The sequence below is a fragment of the Quercus robur genome, chromosome 3 (genome assembly GCF_932294415.1).
Source record: "Quercus robur chromosome 3, dhQueRobu3.1, whole genome shotgun sequence".
Classification (NCBI taxonomy): Eukaryota; Viridiplantae; Streptophyta; class Magnoliopsida; order Fagales; family Fagaceae; genus Quercus; species Quercus robur.
Window position 1 is genome coordinate 60894588 of NC_065536.1, and position 18937 is coordinate 60913524.

Here is an 18937-nt window from a genome sequence, read left to right on the forward strand (position 1 = left end):
AGATTCTGAATTTTCCTAAGAAAATTGTTATTGTCAATTTTTTGTTACTTTCAAAACAGATTTATGGTCATATTATCCTTAAATTAATTGAAGAGAGTCAATATCTTTCAATGAGAGCAAAGGTCAGAAGACTCAGAATTTAAGCTTGTTTGAAGTTGTGATTATGCATAAAGTCCATATTAAGGTGCCAGATGGGGTTGAAAGTAAAATCAAGAAAAAAAAAGATTGTAAAAGGTCCCTTATGAGATTTGCATAATATAACAATAGAAAGTTTGGAAATAACTTTAAGCATTATGCAAAGAGGAAACTAAGAAAATCTGAACGTGTCATATATTTCATTGCTTTCCCTACAATGAATGGCATTTCTTATATAAATCTGAAGAGAGATGCATGAATAAAAACAACGCAGAATCCCCTAGTACATTAGGTGGCATAGAGAGAAGACTAGTACATGTCTAGGTGCCCTTCTATTACATGTATATTTACAACTTCATCATTATCCACTATGGTAAATAATTCAAAAGTATCTTTATTTATTTACAATGTATAATCTATCTGATATATTATTTCGTATACTCTATGGTATAAGTAATTCTTATCTCATTCGAGCCTAGTTGAATCAAATACCCTCTAAAACGGTTCAAATGGCCATCCTTGTGGGTTTGGATAAATTATCTCCACCATCCTCCTTTCCTTCCTTCTTTTTATTATGCTTTAGCAAATCATGGAAAATCTCAATCCTCCTATATTAGTCTATGTTGCATATATATATATATATGTATATATATATATATATATATATATATATTTAAAAAGATTGTAATATAGTGAGCCACTCAAGTGGGGTCTTGGGCCCACTTGAGCAAGACCTATGTGGTTCAACTTTTAATTGGCAAATAGAACAAATTTGAAGTGTCAATTAGTAAATAAAGCACCTTTTGAAGTACTGTTTGGTGAGGGGACAAGCCTACTCGACCAAAGTGATTGTAGGGCCAGTAGGGGTTAAGCAAAGCCTAGTTTACTCTAGCGAATTGACAATTGCAGTAACGGTGGCTCATTAAAGCCCACTCAAGCAAACCCTTTGCATAGTTTTGTTTTGTTTTGTTTTTTTTTTTTTTTGAGAAATTACAATTTTTGTTGTTTGAAATGGCTAGAAAGTTAAGGTTTTGTAACTTCTTCTTCTTCTTTCTCTTTCTTTCTTCCTTTCTTTTTTTTTTTTTTTTTTTTTTTTTATATTTTTTTTGTGTGTTTGTTGGAATCAATTAAAGTGACTCTCTAAAGGTGCCTATTAAAGGGCCATACCTCATATCTTTTTTTTATTATAAAAGTTTCTTGTAAGAATTCTTGAATGTTTCTGCTTGTAGGATTTTCAATTTTTTGCTTAGTTGCATCACAAGGACAAATTTATAGTCACCATTGAGTAAAACTTATGATGGAGACAAGTATTGTCTAAGAACAATGCTGATTCATGCCTCTAAGCCATTATCTTTTGTTTGATTCATTGTTTCTTTTCTTGCTTACCCTTTTGATTTTTCAACAGTTTATCCATTCTATTTACTTTCTAACCAACATTACCTAAAAGAAAACTAAAAGTAATCTTTGAGTGAATTTTATTACCAAAGTTCAATAAATTTTAAGTACTATTCAGAATCAATGTTAACTACTAAAAATTATAATAAAAAAAAGAATAAGAAAAAAGAAAGAAAGAGAGATTAAAGTTACGTTTGGGTACTGCGTTTGCATCCACGTCTAGATGCAAAACGTGTTTCATCTTTTTTTTTTTTTTTAAGTCGGAACTTTTGATTTTTCTCCCATGAACAGTGCATCCGTGTACTGTTTACGGATCCCATAAACTCTACTTTTCAGTAATTTTTTCATTAAAAATAGATCCCACAGTACTATTTACATATTTAAAAATTATTTTGTTACAGTGTTTTTCAGTTTTCAGTTATATCCAAATGGACCCGAAGGATATCTCTAAAAGAGATTAAAGAAAGTGACATGATTTATTTTTAAAATATTTAAAAGAGATTAAAAAAAAAAAAAGTGTATAATGAGAGAAGATTTTGAGAGTTGCCGATACGATTGGAGCGGCGGTGACTTTTGGGGGAGGTTCACGTGGATGATTAATGTCAGTTCCAGCAGAAAATTAGAATGGAGCTGGACAACTGGACCCACCTAATGCACCCCACCAAATTTGGTTAGCGTGGTCAACATGTAATTGTAGTAAACTGTAAATGTACATTTCAAATTATTAATTTATTATTATTAATTGTTTCCTTTTGGGTCAGATAGCAACACCAGGGTTGGTGATAATAAGTTAATAACAATAAAAACAAGTACAACTCACTTTACTTGTTATAATCACTTTACAAGTATAAATATTTGTCGAGTGAAGAGAACAAGAGTCAGAGTTCAAGTTTTCAAAAAAGAATTTTACACACATATATATACTTAGATTATATTATATTAGATTATAATTTCTAGGCTGTATAAAAAAAAAATAAAAACAATAAAAAATAAAAATCATCATAAAATAATATCTTAATCAATTTGACTCGACTAGTTCTAAAACCACAAATTATTCTATAAGTTTTTTACAATAATTTTAATGTGACAAATTATGAGTAACTATTTTTTCTTTACTAATCGCACTTTGTTACATTACAGTTGTGACAAGAAGCGAAAAATTTTCTGCTCTTAGACTTTTCCATTTGACTCAGCTGCGTGGAGAAACGACTTACATTTTTCTTTGGTTGTTGCTTTCATTTGTGTCTTCCTCAGATTCAAACTTTCAATGCATATACACCACATTACGTTCAAATCGTATTTAATTAATGCAGACTCATTCTGTTTCCTCTTACCTAAATTTGGGTCCCTCTATTAACATTTTGTCCCTATTAAATAACTAACATTTAATCCATGTGGGCGTGCTGCTTCGTGCATCACGATTTCCTTCTGTTTCCCTCTCATACAATAAGGAACACTTCAAAGTTTCAAACTCTAATTTCGTGGGTCACGTTTACTTACAAGTTACAACCTAAGTACATTGTAGAAGAATTAGAACTTGGTAATTAAGCTGAGCATTCCTTAATCCATATTAACAAGAACGTGGTGAGATTTTGAGAAGCTGTCTTTGATATTGTAGAACTAATCAATTTAGTAAATAATAAAGAGAAATTGAAGAGAAAATTCATGTAAATAATTTTATGTGTTTTTACGGTGCGCTTATATTGATAAGAGTGATGACGGAAACAAATAGAGTTTACTATATATATAGGACTTAATTTTTTAATGAAATTGGACAAAATGCTTGAATTAAATAAATTGAAATTTCGAGGACTTAATTGAATGAAAATAAAGTTAGAGGACCATGTTAGGGACATATTCTATGTAAATTGGCTAATCATTTGACAAAACGCGCTTTACTTATAATTGGGTAGATCTAGGATAGGTTTAGTATTTTAAGAAACAAGTGTTCAAGTTAAATATTAAAACCATGCAAATCTGATCAAGAAACAAGTGAAGAAAATGCTGTTCTTTAAAACTCGACAGAAGTCTCGACAGAATCCTTTTTATCAAGATTTAATGTTGAAGTTTGACAGATTCTCAACACAAATTATATCTATCAAGAATTACGAAATCAGACTTTTCAGATCTGATTACACGCATATTCCTATGTATTTGTATAGGGTTTCTTTTCTTACAACTCTAGATATATATAAGGATTATTTTAAGGGCCGTCATAAGATGATGCAAAAATAATACATGCAATAAATGCCCTAGTTCATTATTCTCTTTGTAGAAGCTACCGCATCTTTACGCCAAGGGTTTTGTGACTAAGGAGTTTCTTGATTTTTATTGTTGATGAACTGAAGAACTTTGCAGCCAACATCTTCTTTAAGTTGGTGGAGTTAGTCATGTACTAGGATCCGTGCATCATTGGTTAGTCACGTATTGGGATTCGTGCATTGAATGGAAAGATTACCGTTACAATACAAGTCTAATTGGGTATTGGGGTAAGCGTTCAACTGTAAGTTGATATTTGTAGATAGACCAAAGGGTTTGGTAAGATTCTTTATACTTGTAATCACTTGTAATTGATAATAGTGGATTCTTAGGAGTGGTAATCTTAAATTCATCTAGTGGAGTTTTGCCTCGGTGGTTTTCCCCATTTGTAAACAAATCACTTGTGTCAAATTTATTTTCCGCTGCATTTAGTTTAGTTGGTGATTTGTTTGTGCCACCACGCTATTGCATAAAATTTGATCTAATTAATTAATTAATTGCAAGGGGTCAATTCATTTTTAACCCAACAAACCGAAATAAATTTCAATCCAACTTAGAGGGTGCAATTGTCATTTGGTCACTGCACACACTTGATGCGATAGTCATTCCATAAGTATAAGTGCATATAAGGTGTGGAGGGGTAAAGGTTAAGGTTCAAGTCTTCCGAAGAAATTTACACACATACACTTAAATTAGGTTAGAGTAAAATTCTATCTCAATTATTATTATTTTTTTTAAAATTCTTAATGTACTTTCTCAAGTGTCGATAAGTATTACATTTTCATTCATAATGTAAGTCAGTATTTCTAACTAAATAAAAATTTATTGCTTATAGTTTATTTGGGTTACGTATAATTTTCTAAAATTTTTTATAGATACAATTGTATTTTTGCCTAACTTATTTTTTAAGTTACATGAACCAACAAAAACAAATTATACCAAACCAACACTAACCCCCCCAAAAAACCGAAAGAAGATCTTCATAAGTTTATATATATATATATATATATATATATATATTTGCTTGGCCTTGAAATTACCTACCTTATTAGAAGACTAGCTTTAATTTCACTTTTGCATCATATGAGTATCCTTTGATTGAAGCTAACTGGAGTTGACTTGTTCCCGACAATAACTTCCAGTCTTCCACGTTGCGAATTTAAGTTTGCAATCATCTTTTAAAATTTTGAAAAGGACATTTTGAAATTTCTTCGGATATACCTGTAATGATGCAACTATTTTCTGTTCTTTTTTTTCTTCCCCTATAATGCAGCCATATTTGGAGTCTAAGGTCATTGCTTGTGAAATAAATCTATTCGTCATTTTGGTTTACTATATATATAATGTGGACATCATTTCCCCCCTACGTGTTAATCTTAATCACCATATATGATAGGTGGAACGTAAAAGTCATTACTATAACAAAATTCTGAAAGAGATTTTAAAAAATAAAAATAAAATCTAATGGAAAACTTCATTTTCAAATTTAAGGGTAATCATTTTAGCTCACATCCCACAAAGATTACAATATAACAAACTTGCTGATATGAGTAACATCATTTTCAATTAGATTCACCACTTTTATTCTATACCAATTATAGTAAGTAATATCCGGCGTTATGAAAAAAATTATAAAAAATATTGTATCTTTGGACTTATTGATATCGGAATACATTCAAGGAAAACTTTTCTTATAACATAGAAATAGATCCCTTATTAGAAAAAATAAATATTTACCATCTATTCAAATATATAAGAAACTAGAGGAAAAAAAAAACGTAATATACAAGAATGGAAAATATCCCCCTGAACACTGATGGATTTTATTAATAAAATTCAACTACATCCAATTGTAAGATCGAACCAATATGAGAACACTTAAAAAGCTCTCTTACCCTTCTAAATACCAAGACACTAAACCTAAGTCTGAATTTGATTTGTCTAACCTAGCTAGGCCCAATTAACAATGGTGAATTGATCGAATACACTCTTACTTACTTTAGTTTGTTCTTAACCCACTTGCAACACTGCCACTCCAAGAGAGAGGACAACAATCCAAGGTGTTGCCATTGTAGGTTGGATCTTTAGAGTTGGTGCCATGGTTTGTGGGTTAGGAAGAGTTACCGTGGGTTGTTTTTATTTACTTATTTATTGATTATTTGTTCTCTAGATTTTGATTTATTGTTGGATTTTTACTTGAGGTTATGGAGATTGTTGTAGTATTGATTTTGTTTTGGTTGTGACTTAGGGCTTAAATTTTCTAAAAATTTCAATGTAATTTTTGGTGTAATAATTATTATAAAAAAATGGAGTGAGATAAAAAAAATATATATATTTTGATAAAATTGCTAAACAGGTTTTTTAAGAGGAAAAAACACTAAAAAAAAATTTTTGAGAACAAATTCTCAAAATGATAATCTTTTTATTTTTATTTTGAAAACACAAAACTACATCCAAATCCTTAATAGCTACATTGTTTGTTCTTGTTCAATAATTCATATAACCAGATAGCTACATTGTTTGTTCTTGTTCAATAATTCATATAATCAGTTTCTTTCTTTTACAAAAGTAGTAACAAAGAGGTGTAATCACAAGATTGGGTTTCAAACAGCATGTTTTTAAGGACAATGACCATCACGTGATCTATTACGTATCAGTTTTTGATTGGCTAAATTGAACACTGCTATCAGAAACTTTTGAAGACGAGGGAAACCCCGTGTTGAATCTGCTATCATTTGCTTGTCTCTTTAGTTTGAAGGATAAGGTGCCCAATCCTATGCTGTTATGTGGCTTTGCTCTGTGGTTGACTCAAGAAAAACCTTGTTTTTGTGTCGGGTAAGGCTACTAGCTAGAGACTGCAAGTGTACCTCTTCAGCCTACTAGCTAACAAACAAAGCATTGTCATGATTTCTTCCTCTTTTTTTTTTTTTTTTTTTTTTTAATAATTCAAAAATATGTCTTTGAGTGTCATATATTTTGTTTACAGACGACCTTAGATTTGGAAAAAAGAGATTGATTATGTTAGGTTAATAACTAATATCAAGGGCGGCTCTACATGGAAGCCATGGTAAGGAACAGAGCCACTATTAGGCTAGGTTCAGGGATGGAGCCACTGTTAGACTAGCGGCAACATTAAAGTTAGGGTCAAGAATGGAGCCACTATTAAACTAGGGGGCAATGGCCCCCCTAATTTTTTTTAATTATTATTATATATATGAGTACTAATTTTAGCAATTTTGTTCTATATAATTACATTTTGCTCTCCTTAAACAATATCATTGATTCTTTTAGGAGTAATGTTATACTTACAAACTTTTTTACAACATTTTTACAAACTATTTTGATAACAAATTCTTATTGGTTCTCATATAAGCTTATCACTTACATCATTTTTTTTACTTACTAATAATTATTTATCACATCAGCAATTTATAAAAAAGTTTGTAACTCTAACATTTTCCTCATTTTAGTGACTATAGAAAAATCTATAGATCTAAAATCTAAAACAAAATATCCAAACCCAAAAAAAATTAGCTTAACAACTAAAATTACCAATAATAAAACTAAAAAAAAATTAAGCTCAATCAACCAATGTTATCCAAAATAAACAACCCTACCCTTTAAAAAAATTCTAAACAAAAATAATTTTGTTCTTATCCACGCAAAAACCGCCGCACACAGTTAACAGTAAAGCCACCTCCTTTAACCTAAAGTTTTGGTTCTGTCCCTGGCTAGGGTAGTCACAGGAGTGATAGACCGCCCTGGTTTTCAAAAAAATATAATTATTATATATAAATGGATCCATTATTCATACACATTGAAGCATCCTTTAAAAAATATATGGCAATTATGACTAGCATCAGGACTGCTCTACATTGAAGCCAAGGTGGTCACGTGAGTGACAGGACCACCCTGACCTTGAAAAAAAATATTATTATATATAGATGGATTCATTATTCATACACGTTGAGGTGTCCTTTAAAAAACATATGGCAATTATGATTAGTCTATTGAGTATCTATAGTCGATTCCAAAATTTGGTGACTAAGATTTGATTATTATTAGTATTAATTATGATTGAAAATAGAAGTTTTTTTTTTTTTTTTTTTTTTTTTCCTAGAAGAAAAACTCATACACAAATGACAGTGAGTAGATCAAAACAAAGCTCATAGGAGTTGGAAGTGTTACTAAACCAAAAGGCCTAATATGTTTTAAGAAGAGTTGAAATTTGAAAAGTAATATTGCACTACTAAAGTGCTGAAATTTGACAAAAAATGTTCTCCCAAAAGGAGTCGCAACAATCCCTCCCTCCCCTCCTTTTTCCCTGTTTCCATTTTATTTAACTCGGATTGCTAGAATATATAGCAGTTGAAGAATGTGCCTATATCATATGTATTTGCCTGCACAGTCAAATTGATTATTCAAGTAATTGGCAAAGTCGTATATAGTATATACCATGTTCTTAAAACAATTGTCAAAAAGAACAGTGAAAGTCTTTCACAGGCCAAAAATGGAATCATGTGGCACTACTAGGAGGTTGCTGATGAACGAGAAGTTGAAGATTTTTTTTTTTACAACAAAAAATATTGATGACTAGACATTATAGTTGATTTTTGGCTTTAAAAAAAAAAAAAAAAAAAAAACCATAAAGATTTCTTTGGCTAATAAAATTAACAGAATCCCCTTCCCTATTTCTCTCTCTCTTTTTGTTATATATATAGACACAAACTACTTGCAAACCAGTGCTTTATAGTTTATATGATATATTTATTCAAAATAATCAACTCACAAGCAGTACTTTTCAATATATATATACATATCTCAACAACTTAAACAATGTAATTCAAATGATAAAAAAAAAGTATTAACTTTCGACAAAACCCAAAATCATTTGTTTATAAACTCGTAACATTATTTACTATAGTATTGAAAAGGATTTAATAAAAAATAATCTTAAAAGTATTTTTTTGGTGCTATTGTGTGCTGGAGTCGTATTCGTATTGATGTTTCTAGTAAATTGTAGAACTTCTTGTTAAATAACTACTTTATTTTAATTAAGTGATTATATCTCTTTTAATTTTTAGGATCAAAGCATTGCATATGATAATACCTTTTTTTTTTTTTGAAGGGAATAGTAATACTTAATTCAATTCAAAGCATTTTCACCTCTCTCTCTCTCTCTGATGCACATGCACATGCACACACAAACACACAAAAACCAAACAAAAAGTTTAGTGTCAAATCACACATGGCGTAACAATTGTTATCGTTATACCACAACTTTTATCCCCTTAAAATTGGGGTTATTTTCATTTTGATCTTTTATCATTCTTCACATATGTTATTTCATAACTATTCAAAAGTTTCAATATTTTCCTAATATTAGATGGTAAAAACATATTACCATATACATATAATATACGAGAGAGACATAAGAACTTATCTTATTTCTTTTTTTGCTATATATTGTAAGCTAAATATTGTTACACACTACATATTATACACTTCTTATACACACATTTCAATTATAATTGAAAAATGATGAAACTATCTTTTCGAACACGATTTTTAGCTAACGTGGTATTGTGTTATCACGTAATTACAGTGTGTAATTATTACCGCTCTATATTGTATATGCTAACAAAAAAAGGCCAAAGATTCGACCCAGGCCATAAGGCAGGACAATTAGATTTTAAGTTATTAAATTCTTTAATTCCATCCAGCAAGTAAAACTTTGAACTCCATGTTCATGGGTAATAGTTTAAAGCCAAGTCCAGTCGTACCACTAGCTCGGTTATTTAGTGGAGGATGGTGGGTATGTTCCTAAAAGTTAGAATTTGACTCACTTTCGGTCCTCCATGACCTTTCCTTTGTTTTTTCGTGACCCTCACAAAAATCAAAATGCGCATTCCTTTTAACCAAAATCAGAAAAGCTCCACTCTCTCATGCACACTGGTTTTCATAATCCAATGGCCATCAAAAACAAAAGTTTGGATCATCATGTTGTTCATCTTGTTATCTTCATGATCCACCTAATTAATAGGTCTAGTTAATTTATTAATTAGATGATCATGTTGCTACGCGTTTATAAATTTGAAAGAATCAAAACTTTATTTTATTGTGATTTATACATAATTGATAGAATAAAAGTGGAGTGGGGAGAGGAAAAAAGAAAAAGAAAAAAGAAAAAGACAAGTTTACTGTGGAAAAAAAAATGGACTCCTTTTAGCATTCACATTCTGTGAAATTTTTTATATACTAGCTTCTGAGCACGTGTTCATGCGCGTGCTCAGAAGCTCTTCTATTTTTTTAGATAAAAGTTAATAATTTACATCTATTACTATAATTTAGAAATATTTTTTTTTCAAACAAATAAAAAGAATAAATTTTAGAGATAAACAGTAACTCTAATTTCTTTTTTGAACAGGAAGGGAAAAAAATCCAAAATTTTAGGAATTCTCTTTTTTATTTCAAAATTAAATTTGTTATTTAACATTCATAACCCTATTTCTAAATGAAATTATCCTTCATTAATGAGAGTATTTTTGAACCACAAAAAAATCCTGTTGAAAGGGGAGAATCTTCTTTACACACACACAAGTTTCTAAGCATGCGCTTTGTGCATGTTCAAAGGCTCTTCTATTTTTATTTTTTTTTTGTAAAGATTAATAATTTGTATAAATTATAATTTGGAAATATATATTTTTATTTTTCAAACAAATAAAAATAATAAACTTTACCGATAAGATAAACGTGTGGGGGAAAGAAGGCTAAATTTTTAGAGTTCTCTTAGTTTTTTATTTTTTAAATTGGGGGTGTTTTACTTTTATTTGAATGAAAATTGAATAAAAAATGCTAAATTTTAGGGAATAAGAAGATGAATATGAAGGGAAAAAAAAATCCTAAATTTTAGGAGTTCTCTTTTTGAATTCAAAATTAAATTTATTATTTGACATTTATGACCTTATTTTTAAGAAAAGTTACCTTTCATTAATAAAAGTATTTTTGAACTACATAAAAGTCCAGTTGAAAGAGAGAAATTTTCTTATATGTAGTGTATATATAATTCATTATATGAAAGCAAACATGCCATAATTTAAAAAATACAAAAATTTTACCAAAATATAAAATAAAAGATAGGTTCCTTTTAACATTGCCATTCTGTGAAAGGCTGAAACTTGAAAGCTAGCATACCATAATTAGGATGGTGAGGGGTCAAGAACTTTACATTTAATATATTGGTTTTTAGTCAAACAAGGGTTCCCTAATTCGCTAGTATATCTCTTTTCATTTTGGTGTGAGGATTTGGTGCTTCTCTCCCTACCTATCTTTCATTATTTTAGAAATATACTACATATTTTTTAACCAAGCTATTGGTCCCTTTCCCTACCAAGGCTCATAGTTCGGTTGGTAACCTTACCTCTTTTTAATAGTAAGTTCAATACCTAAGATGAAATTCTCTTAAAGATTTATCCATATTTAAAATAAATAAATAAAATCCCTTTCTCTTACTATGCGTATTCATTAGGTTAATTACGTTAATATGGAGTTGATTCAACTATTAGTCCATTAAAAATATGGTGCCTTAACATCATTTTAATCACCTAAACTTAGAGGCCAAACTGTTCCATTTTTAAAATGACTAAATCCGAATTTTTTATGAGGGCTCAAAATCGAATCCTTGCCAAATTTTAAAAACCAAAAATATAATTTAAAGAAATGAAAAAAAAAAACACACACACACACAACAACAACAACAACAACAACAAACGAATATATAAAGGAAAGGAATTATGAGTGGAAACATAGGGAGAGTGTGAACTTTGAAGGTATCAAAGTCTTTGTCTTGTTCTAGACCACTCCCAGCCCGAGTTGGATCCTTTCATTTCCCCACCTCTTTATATATATGATACATCTCCCTCCACTAGTCATCACACTCTTACTTTATCATCAAAGTCCTCTCTACACTTGGGATCCAAACCAATCAACCCAACTCGAAAAAGAGAGAAAAAAGAGAGAGGAGATAATGGTGGGTTCCTTTTCTTTTCTCTCTCTCTCCATCTTTCTTTCTCTTTCTATCTCTGCATGTTAATGGTTTCCTTAATTGGAAACCACAACCAATATTGCTTTATTTTTGTTTAACTCCTCTAGAGTTTTTATGTGCAGGAAGAAGAGCACCAGTTCGGCAGATGGGAAGGCTATGTGAACTGGAGGAACAAACCAGCTCTCAGAGGCAACCATGGTGGCATGCTTGCTGCTTCTTTTGTATTGGGTTAGTTCAAAAAAGTTCTCATCACCCACAAGCTGATCTTTCTTTTTAAAAGTTACCACATGATTCATGTTTTTCAATTCACAAGAAAATATCTTAAGTGGGTGTGTGTGTGTCTATTTGTGTGGAAAAGGTACTCCCTCTAATGGTATATATATATATTTGTATATATATTCCAAAAAGAAAAAAAATCATTTGGTTTTGCTTGTAGTGGTGGAGATATTGGAGAACCTGGCATATTTAGCAAACGCAAGCAACTTGGTACTGTATCTATCAGAGTACATGCATTTCTCTCCTTCCAAATCAGCCAACAATGTCACAAATTTCATGGGGACAGCTTTCCTTTTGGCTCTCCTTGGGGGCTTCCTATCTGATGCCTTTTTCACTACTTATCACATTTACTTGATAAGTGCAGTCATTGAACTCCTGGTAAGTTATACTATTTTCAGTCCCTCCTCTTTCACACTCATATTTTTTAGCCATAAAAATTCTCTTTCTGTTAATTATTTAGTGAACTAGTTTGGATTTTCCTAAAGATTAGACTTGTTTTTTTTTTTTCCCTTTAATTTTTTTTTTGGGTAAAGGGTTTGTACGTCAATCTTGTTATTTTGAAAATTAAAAAGAGAAAAAAAGAAAAGAAAAAAAGTAAAGCTAAATAGATTTATATAGAAAAAGGCTGCTAAGACTTTCTTAATGGGAATCTAAAGTAAACGTGGCTTGCATTAAGCAATTATTATGAGCCAGAATCAGTCACTTGTAAAGTGGGTTGCATGATTGCATCAAATGCAACAAATCAAAATCACGAAATTGAAAAGTATGATTCAAGTTGCATGAATTTTGAATTTCATTGGAGCTCAAAGCATACAATTCTTGGGTTGTAATAAAGGTACCCCAACTTGGATTTCAGGAACATTACTTGGGCACTCTCATTGGTGAGAGTAGTAAATGGATGCACTCAATTTTCTGCAAATTAAATTGCCAATTAATTCACCTGTCTATAAATTTTCCTTTTCTTTTTGGCTTGAAACAAGTTAGAATTTTTTTAAAGAAAAATACTTTTGTAGGGCCTGTCTAACTTTGTATTTCATAATTCATATCCCATGTTTTTTGTTTTTTTCTTCCACACCCTCTTCCCCTTTTATACCAAGATTCTTAACTTTGATTTTTGTACCACAATAAACTTTGAAAACAAAAACTAATAACATGACCTCAACTAATAATTTTTAGATTGTAGAATGGAAGATTAATTAGAAATTAGAAACCACTACAGGCCTTGTAAGTTGTAACTCAATTGTCTGATTTTTCTTATTGGGAGAACATGGGTTTAAAAAACCGCCTTATTATTGGTAGAAACAATAAATTTGAAAGGTGAAGTAAGAGAATATAGGCAAAAATCATTTAATGTTTTTTCTAGTTTGGTGGGATGAAACAAACAAAGTTGACATTTGACGTGTTCATTGAACGTTGATATATTATGTTCCATTAACGAAAAAAAATACAAACTTATTATTTGTTGAAGGATTTTCCCGTGAAGAAATTGATTAAGTCATCAAGAGCAAATTTTAATTAAGTTGAAGAAAACTTTCAAATCATACCAAACTTATCATTTTAGCTAGGTACACAAAAACACAACCATATTTAGAACATCTCGGTCCCACACATACTCCTCATGCAACGTATATCCAATCACAGTGAGTGTCCATGGTCCCATATTTATTTCTGTTTTGCTAGTACATAAAGAAACTTCACTTTCTCAATTTCAGCTCCAAGGCCACATCTACACAACGATATTGTCCTTAGCTTTAAAATCTTTTCACCTAACAAAAAAAAGTATAAGAAGAGTGTCAAAAATATTGTCTCTACTACGTTATACAAATGAGCTATCCTAAAGGACAGAATTTCTGTCCAGTGCTATAATACACTGAACACAATGGGATCCAGATCAGACACATATCCGTATCTTATGCAGCTGTGGCACTGACCCATATAGAAAATTCATTTCATATGGATTATGCTTTTAATGGATCACGTTTATAAGTGTAACGATCTATATATAGATGATCCACATATGGCATGGACCACATGTATAGTCTCCATCTTGATAGAGCAGAATTCAAGTCCATGAAAGTAGGCCCATACCTCAATCCCACTTCAAGACCCAACAACATTTCAACAGTGACATCTCATTCCCTAATACGACAAATGTATCACTGTGTTTGCAATACAGTCCAGGAGTTCCTGTGGGGTCAACACGTGGCCTATGGGCCCAGTTCTGTGGGGGCCAACCAACTAGTTTGGTCCTACTTTTAACAAATTATCTTATGGACCAGCTCCGTAAAACTATTATCTTACAATATTTGATATCCATGCGCATATTTTTTTCAAAAAATATATATATATATTCATGTGCATATACCTCTATATGTTTCACACGTTACAAGAAAATAGCCTAATTTTGTGGAGCTATTCCATGAAATACCTCATATTTTTAAGCTACCTAGCAAAGGGCTTGATTGATCTTAATTTGTTGAAAAGTGAAGTGTTTTTTTTTTTTTTTGAGTAACTGTTGCAAAGTGAAGTTTATAGTTCAACCCATGGTACTCCAACGATGGTCATTAATTGCCTCCTAGATATTTTTTATTTTACTCTGCTTTTGTGTGTATGTGTGTGTGTTTTTCTCTTTTAATTAAAACACCTAAATTAGGAATATTGGCAGTGTACAGACATAATGTTTAGTGAGAAAAGGATTACTCAGAAAACAAAAACAAAAAAAGGTGGGAAAATGGTCGTTTTCTTCTTTTTCTATGGGCCCAAGGAAAGGGGTCTCTTTATAGAACCTTGTTTTGTTGTAGTCGTTTTTTGTCTATAATATGGGCCACTTGATTGTACAGAAAAATATCTAGTACAAATATTTGGGCCAGTCACAAATCATTGTCTCACTACGGTGGGCTACCTTTCTAGGTTGGAAGTGACTGGGCAATTTTTCTGGCTTTAGGTTTAGGATAAGGGCCCAAAAAAGTGATGAATGTTATTAAATGTATCCAACTAAATGACCCTTAGTACGTGGCGGATAGGATAAGGGCCCCAATAGGTTCTTCTTTAAAAAAAAAAAAAAAAAATACTTACTACGTGGTGGATAGGATAAAGTTTAGATTTAGTGGGTGTTTGGTTCCAAATTAAAAAGTCAGTTTATTTTATAATTTAGTTTATTTTTGCTATTATTTATAGGTCCCACTGTACTTTTTGGTACTATTCATGGGTCCTAGTGTACTATTTCAGCTAACTTTTATCTTTATTTACAGTATTTTCAACAAAAAATTTTCAGTTTCAGTATCCCAAATAGACCCTAAGTTAGTTGAAATAATATAGTAGGATTCGTGAATAATACCAAAAAGTGCAGTAAAACCCATAAATAGTAGCAAAAATAAGGTAAATAGTAAAATAAGTTGCCAAATATTAATATATCCAAACGCAACCTTAAAAAGTCCAACTAAATAAATAAACACAAAAATTTGCAAAACGTATTTACTGTCAAAGAGTATACTATAAAATTTCAAAAATGCATATTTAATTAGTAAAATTAATAAATATAAAGTTGAATTAGAGAATTTATAGAAAACCACTTAACAATAAGTTCTAATTAGTTTTTTCTTTAGATACAAATTCTAATTAGTTTAAAGTTTAAACTTAGTTTAACACTATTTGTAATTACTAAATTAAATTGAAATATATATATTAGAATAATAAGCTACTGATCTTTATGAACCGTATACATTATATACTGTTCCTAATGATGCAACTGCTCAAACAGGGTTTGAGTGTACTCTTTGTGCAAGCTCGGTCACCTTCACTAATGCCACCAGCATGTGATCCAACCAACCTCAATATTCCTTGCCAGGAAGTTTATGGTGCAAAAGCTGCAATGTTGTTTATAGGCCTCTATCTTGTGGCCCTTGGTGTTGGAGGGATAAAGGGATCACTACCATCACATGGGGCTGAGCAATTTGATGAAAGCACACCACAAGGAAGGAAGCAAAGATCAACCTTCTTCAACTACTTCGTTTTCTGTCTCTCATGTGGTGGCCTTATTGCAGTAACATTTGTGGTGTGGATAGAAGACAATAAAGGTTGGCAATGGGGTTTTGGATTCTCTACCATTAGCATATTCTTATCAATACCAATCTTCCTCGCCGGTTCAGCCTTTTATAGGAACAAAATACCTTCTGGAAGTCCACTTACAACCATCTTCAAGGTAAGTTGCCTTTGGCACAATATGGATAGCTCTAGTTTGGTGTGCATAAATTATGAAGGCTAAGCTGATTTCCAATTGTTTTATCACCCACCACAATGCACCACATCATGGAATAGGCCTTGTCATGCTTCAATAATTAAAGCAAGAGTACTTTGATGAACCACTTAACTCTGCCTGCAGCACTACTAAGAGTGGCAAGCTTGCAAATGTGTTCTGCAAACCAAAGAAACAACTTCCAGGACAATCCCATAAATAGTCTTCAATGATATTCTAACCTTATAAACCAATCTAGAATGCTCAATTTTGCTCATTCAGACCATTTAAGGACTTCCCAATTGAGTATGCATTTGAATGAGTTTAATAGCAAAGTTTAGCTTCATCCTTCCATGTAAATAGACTATGTTTCTTTAATCACAATTTTGCTTCATCCCCCCATGTAAACAGACTAAGCTTCTTTTATGATTAAAAAGGTTTTGGTTGCTGCCACACTCAATTGCTGCACGAGCAGAAGCCCAAGCAATGCTGTTGCAAGCATGACCACAAACCCTTCTTCTCCAACTCCAAATGGCAAGGAATCAGAAGAAAATGCCAAAACAATGGAGTCCAGTCAAACTGCAACAGAAAGTCTCAAATTCCTAAATAATGCAGTGGTAGACAAACCAGTCCACAACGCACTAGAATGCACGGTGCAGCAAGTAGAAGATGTCAAAATTGTGCTAAAAGTACTTCCAATATTTGCTTGCACCATTATGCTCAACTGTTGCCTAGCTCAGCTGTCCACATTTTCTGTCCAACAAGCTGCTACAATGAACACCAAGCTTGGTTCCTTAAAAGTCCCACCAGCTTCACTTCCTATTTTCCCGGTAACATTCATCATGATCCTTGCACCACTTTACGACCATTTCATCATCCCATTTGCTCGTAAAGCAACTAAATCCGAAATGGGAATCACTCATCTCCAACGGATTGGAATTGGTCTAGTACTTTCAATTATAGCCATGGTAATAGCAGCTCTTGTTGAGATAAAGCGGAAGAGAGTGGCTACCAACTCAGGAATGCTTGACTCTGAGAATCCATTGCCCATCACATTCTTTTGGATTGCTTTCCAATACTTGTTCCTTGGTTCAGCAGATCTTTTCACCCTGGCTGGTTTGTTGGAATTTTTCTTTACAGAGGCACCTGCAAGCATGAGATCCTTGGCTACATCTCTTTCTTTTGCCTCTTTGGCCTTGGGGTACTACCTCAGCACAGTCATTGTTTCAATAGTTAACAATGTCACTGGTCACTCCAAACACAAGCCATGGCTTTCTGGTAGCAACATAAATCATTACCACCTGGATAGATTTTACTGGCTCATGTGTGTGCTCAGTGCATTGAATTTCTTGCACTACCTCTTATGGGCCTGCCGGTACGAATACACAAGAGCACAAACGAAAAAAAAAGTTATGGTGACATGTAAATGAACACACTGCCTGTTTATGCATACATGGTCAGTTAAACTTTTCAATCAAAAGCAGCCTCTTTGGTAACATATCATATGTGCCCGCCAATGCATCTTCCTTGCTATTGCAAAAGATTGAGCAATTCTATGGTAATTGAAAGCCTTCCCAATTGTTAGGCCGTACCTCCTATGAGGAGGTGGTTTCATCAGCCCAATCAATTAAAATACCGAGAAAGAACAAGTAGTAGTAATAGACAAGGTTGCACAGAGCCATGCTTAAGAGCACTCGCATCAGGCTTTATGAACTAACATTTCAGTAATTTAATGAAACTCGTGTAAAAGCTAAGCCCATTAACCTCATTAGTTTATCCCAAACATTTAAGATCTGCTCTAGCTATAGAGAAGGGCCAGTTTACAACAGGATTTTGTTATTTTATGCATTAATGCTTTTAAATCTAGATGGGATGGACATAATAATAATAATAATAGGTAAAGCTGAAAGAAAATTCAATTAGATTTCAAATTGGAATTCAATTAGAGTCTAATTTTGCACCACATGTCCCATCTAATCTAAGTTCTTAAATTTTTGTGCCAAGTGAGTTTTTTTTTTTTTTTTGTAAACTGGAATAACATTAAACTAAGAAGAAAGATCAGCCAAGGCTGTACACGGTCTTGGGTGATAAACTCCCAACATATCAGAATTCAAAAGAGATAAAAGTGAGTTAATTCAATGTAAAAATTGGATTTCAATTAAAATTTAATTTTGTGACATGTGTCCCATCTAATCTAAATTTTTTAATTTTTGTACCAAATAAGTTAATTTAGTGTAAAAAACGAGAAGTCCAATATAAGTAAACCATAAAAAACATAATTTTTAAATGATTTTATATTTATAAGCATTTTTTTTTAAGAACTAAAATCAATTCAAGTTTATAAATCATCCATATATATATGTAAGTAAAGCTGAGAGAAAATCCAATTAGATTTTATAATTGAAGTCCAATTTTGTGCCAGATGTCTTAAATTATTTATTTTTAGAGAGAATTTATTTCTTAACTTTGGAATCAAATGTGAGACCATATCATAAATATTCATTTAAGTGAGTTATTGTGTACAAAAACCAAAGAGTCTAGAATTAATGAACATAAAAATATTTAAAAAATAGACAATTTACATTTTCTGCCTA

General features: G+C 31.6%; 1 protein-coding gene across 1 annotated transcript; it reads left to right on the forward strand.

Moving 5' to 3' along the window:
• The first annotated feature begins 11602 nt into the window (after window positions 1–11602).
• LOC126718710 (protein NRT1/ PTR FAMILY 4.6-like) lies at window positions 11603–18169 on the forward strand. Its single transcript, XM_050421028.1, has 5 exons — window positions 11603–11818; window positions 11956–12061; window positions 12270–12487; window positions 15870–16310; window positions 16781–18169. Exons 1-5 carry the CDS (start codon window positions 11696–11698, stop codon window positions 17771–17773), a joined length of 1881 nt encoding a protein of 626 aa, XP_050276985.1. The 5' UTR covers window positions 11603–11695; the 3' UTR covers window positions 17774–18169.
• The last annotated feature ends 768 nt before the right edge of the window (window positions 18170–18937 follow it).

What these genes read in the sequence shown, in the direction of transcription:
- LOC126718710 (XM_050421028.1), top strand. Translation starts at nt 11,696, where the DNA reads ATGATACATCTCCCTCCACTAGTCATCACACTCTTACTTTATCATCAA. An exon ending in TGCTGCTTCTTTTGTATTGG is followed by an intron (nt 12,062 to 12,269) that starts GTTAGTTCAAAA and finishes TTTTGCTTGTAG; the next exon opens with TGGTGGAGATATTGGAGAAC. An exon ending in GTGCAGTCATTGAACTCCTG is followed by an intron (nt 12,488 to 15,869) that starts GTAAGTTATACT and finishes CTGCTCAAACAG; the next exon opens with GGTTTGAGTGTACTCTTTGT.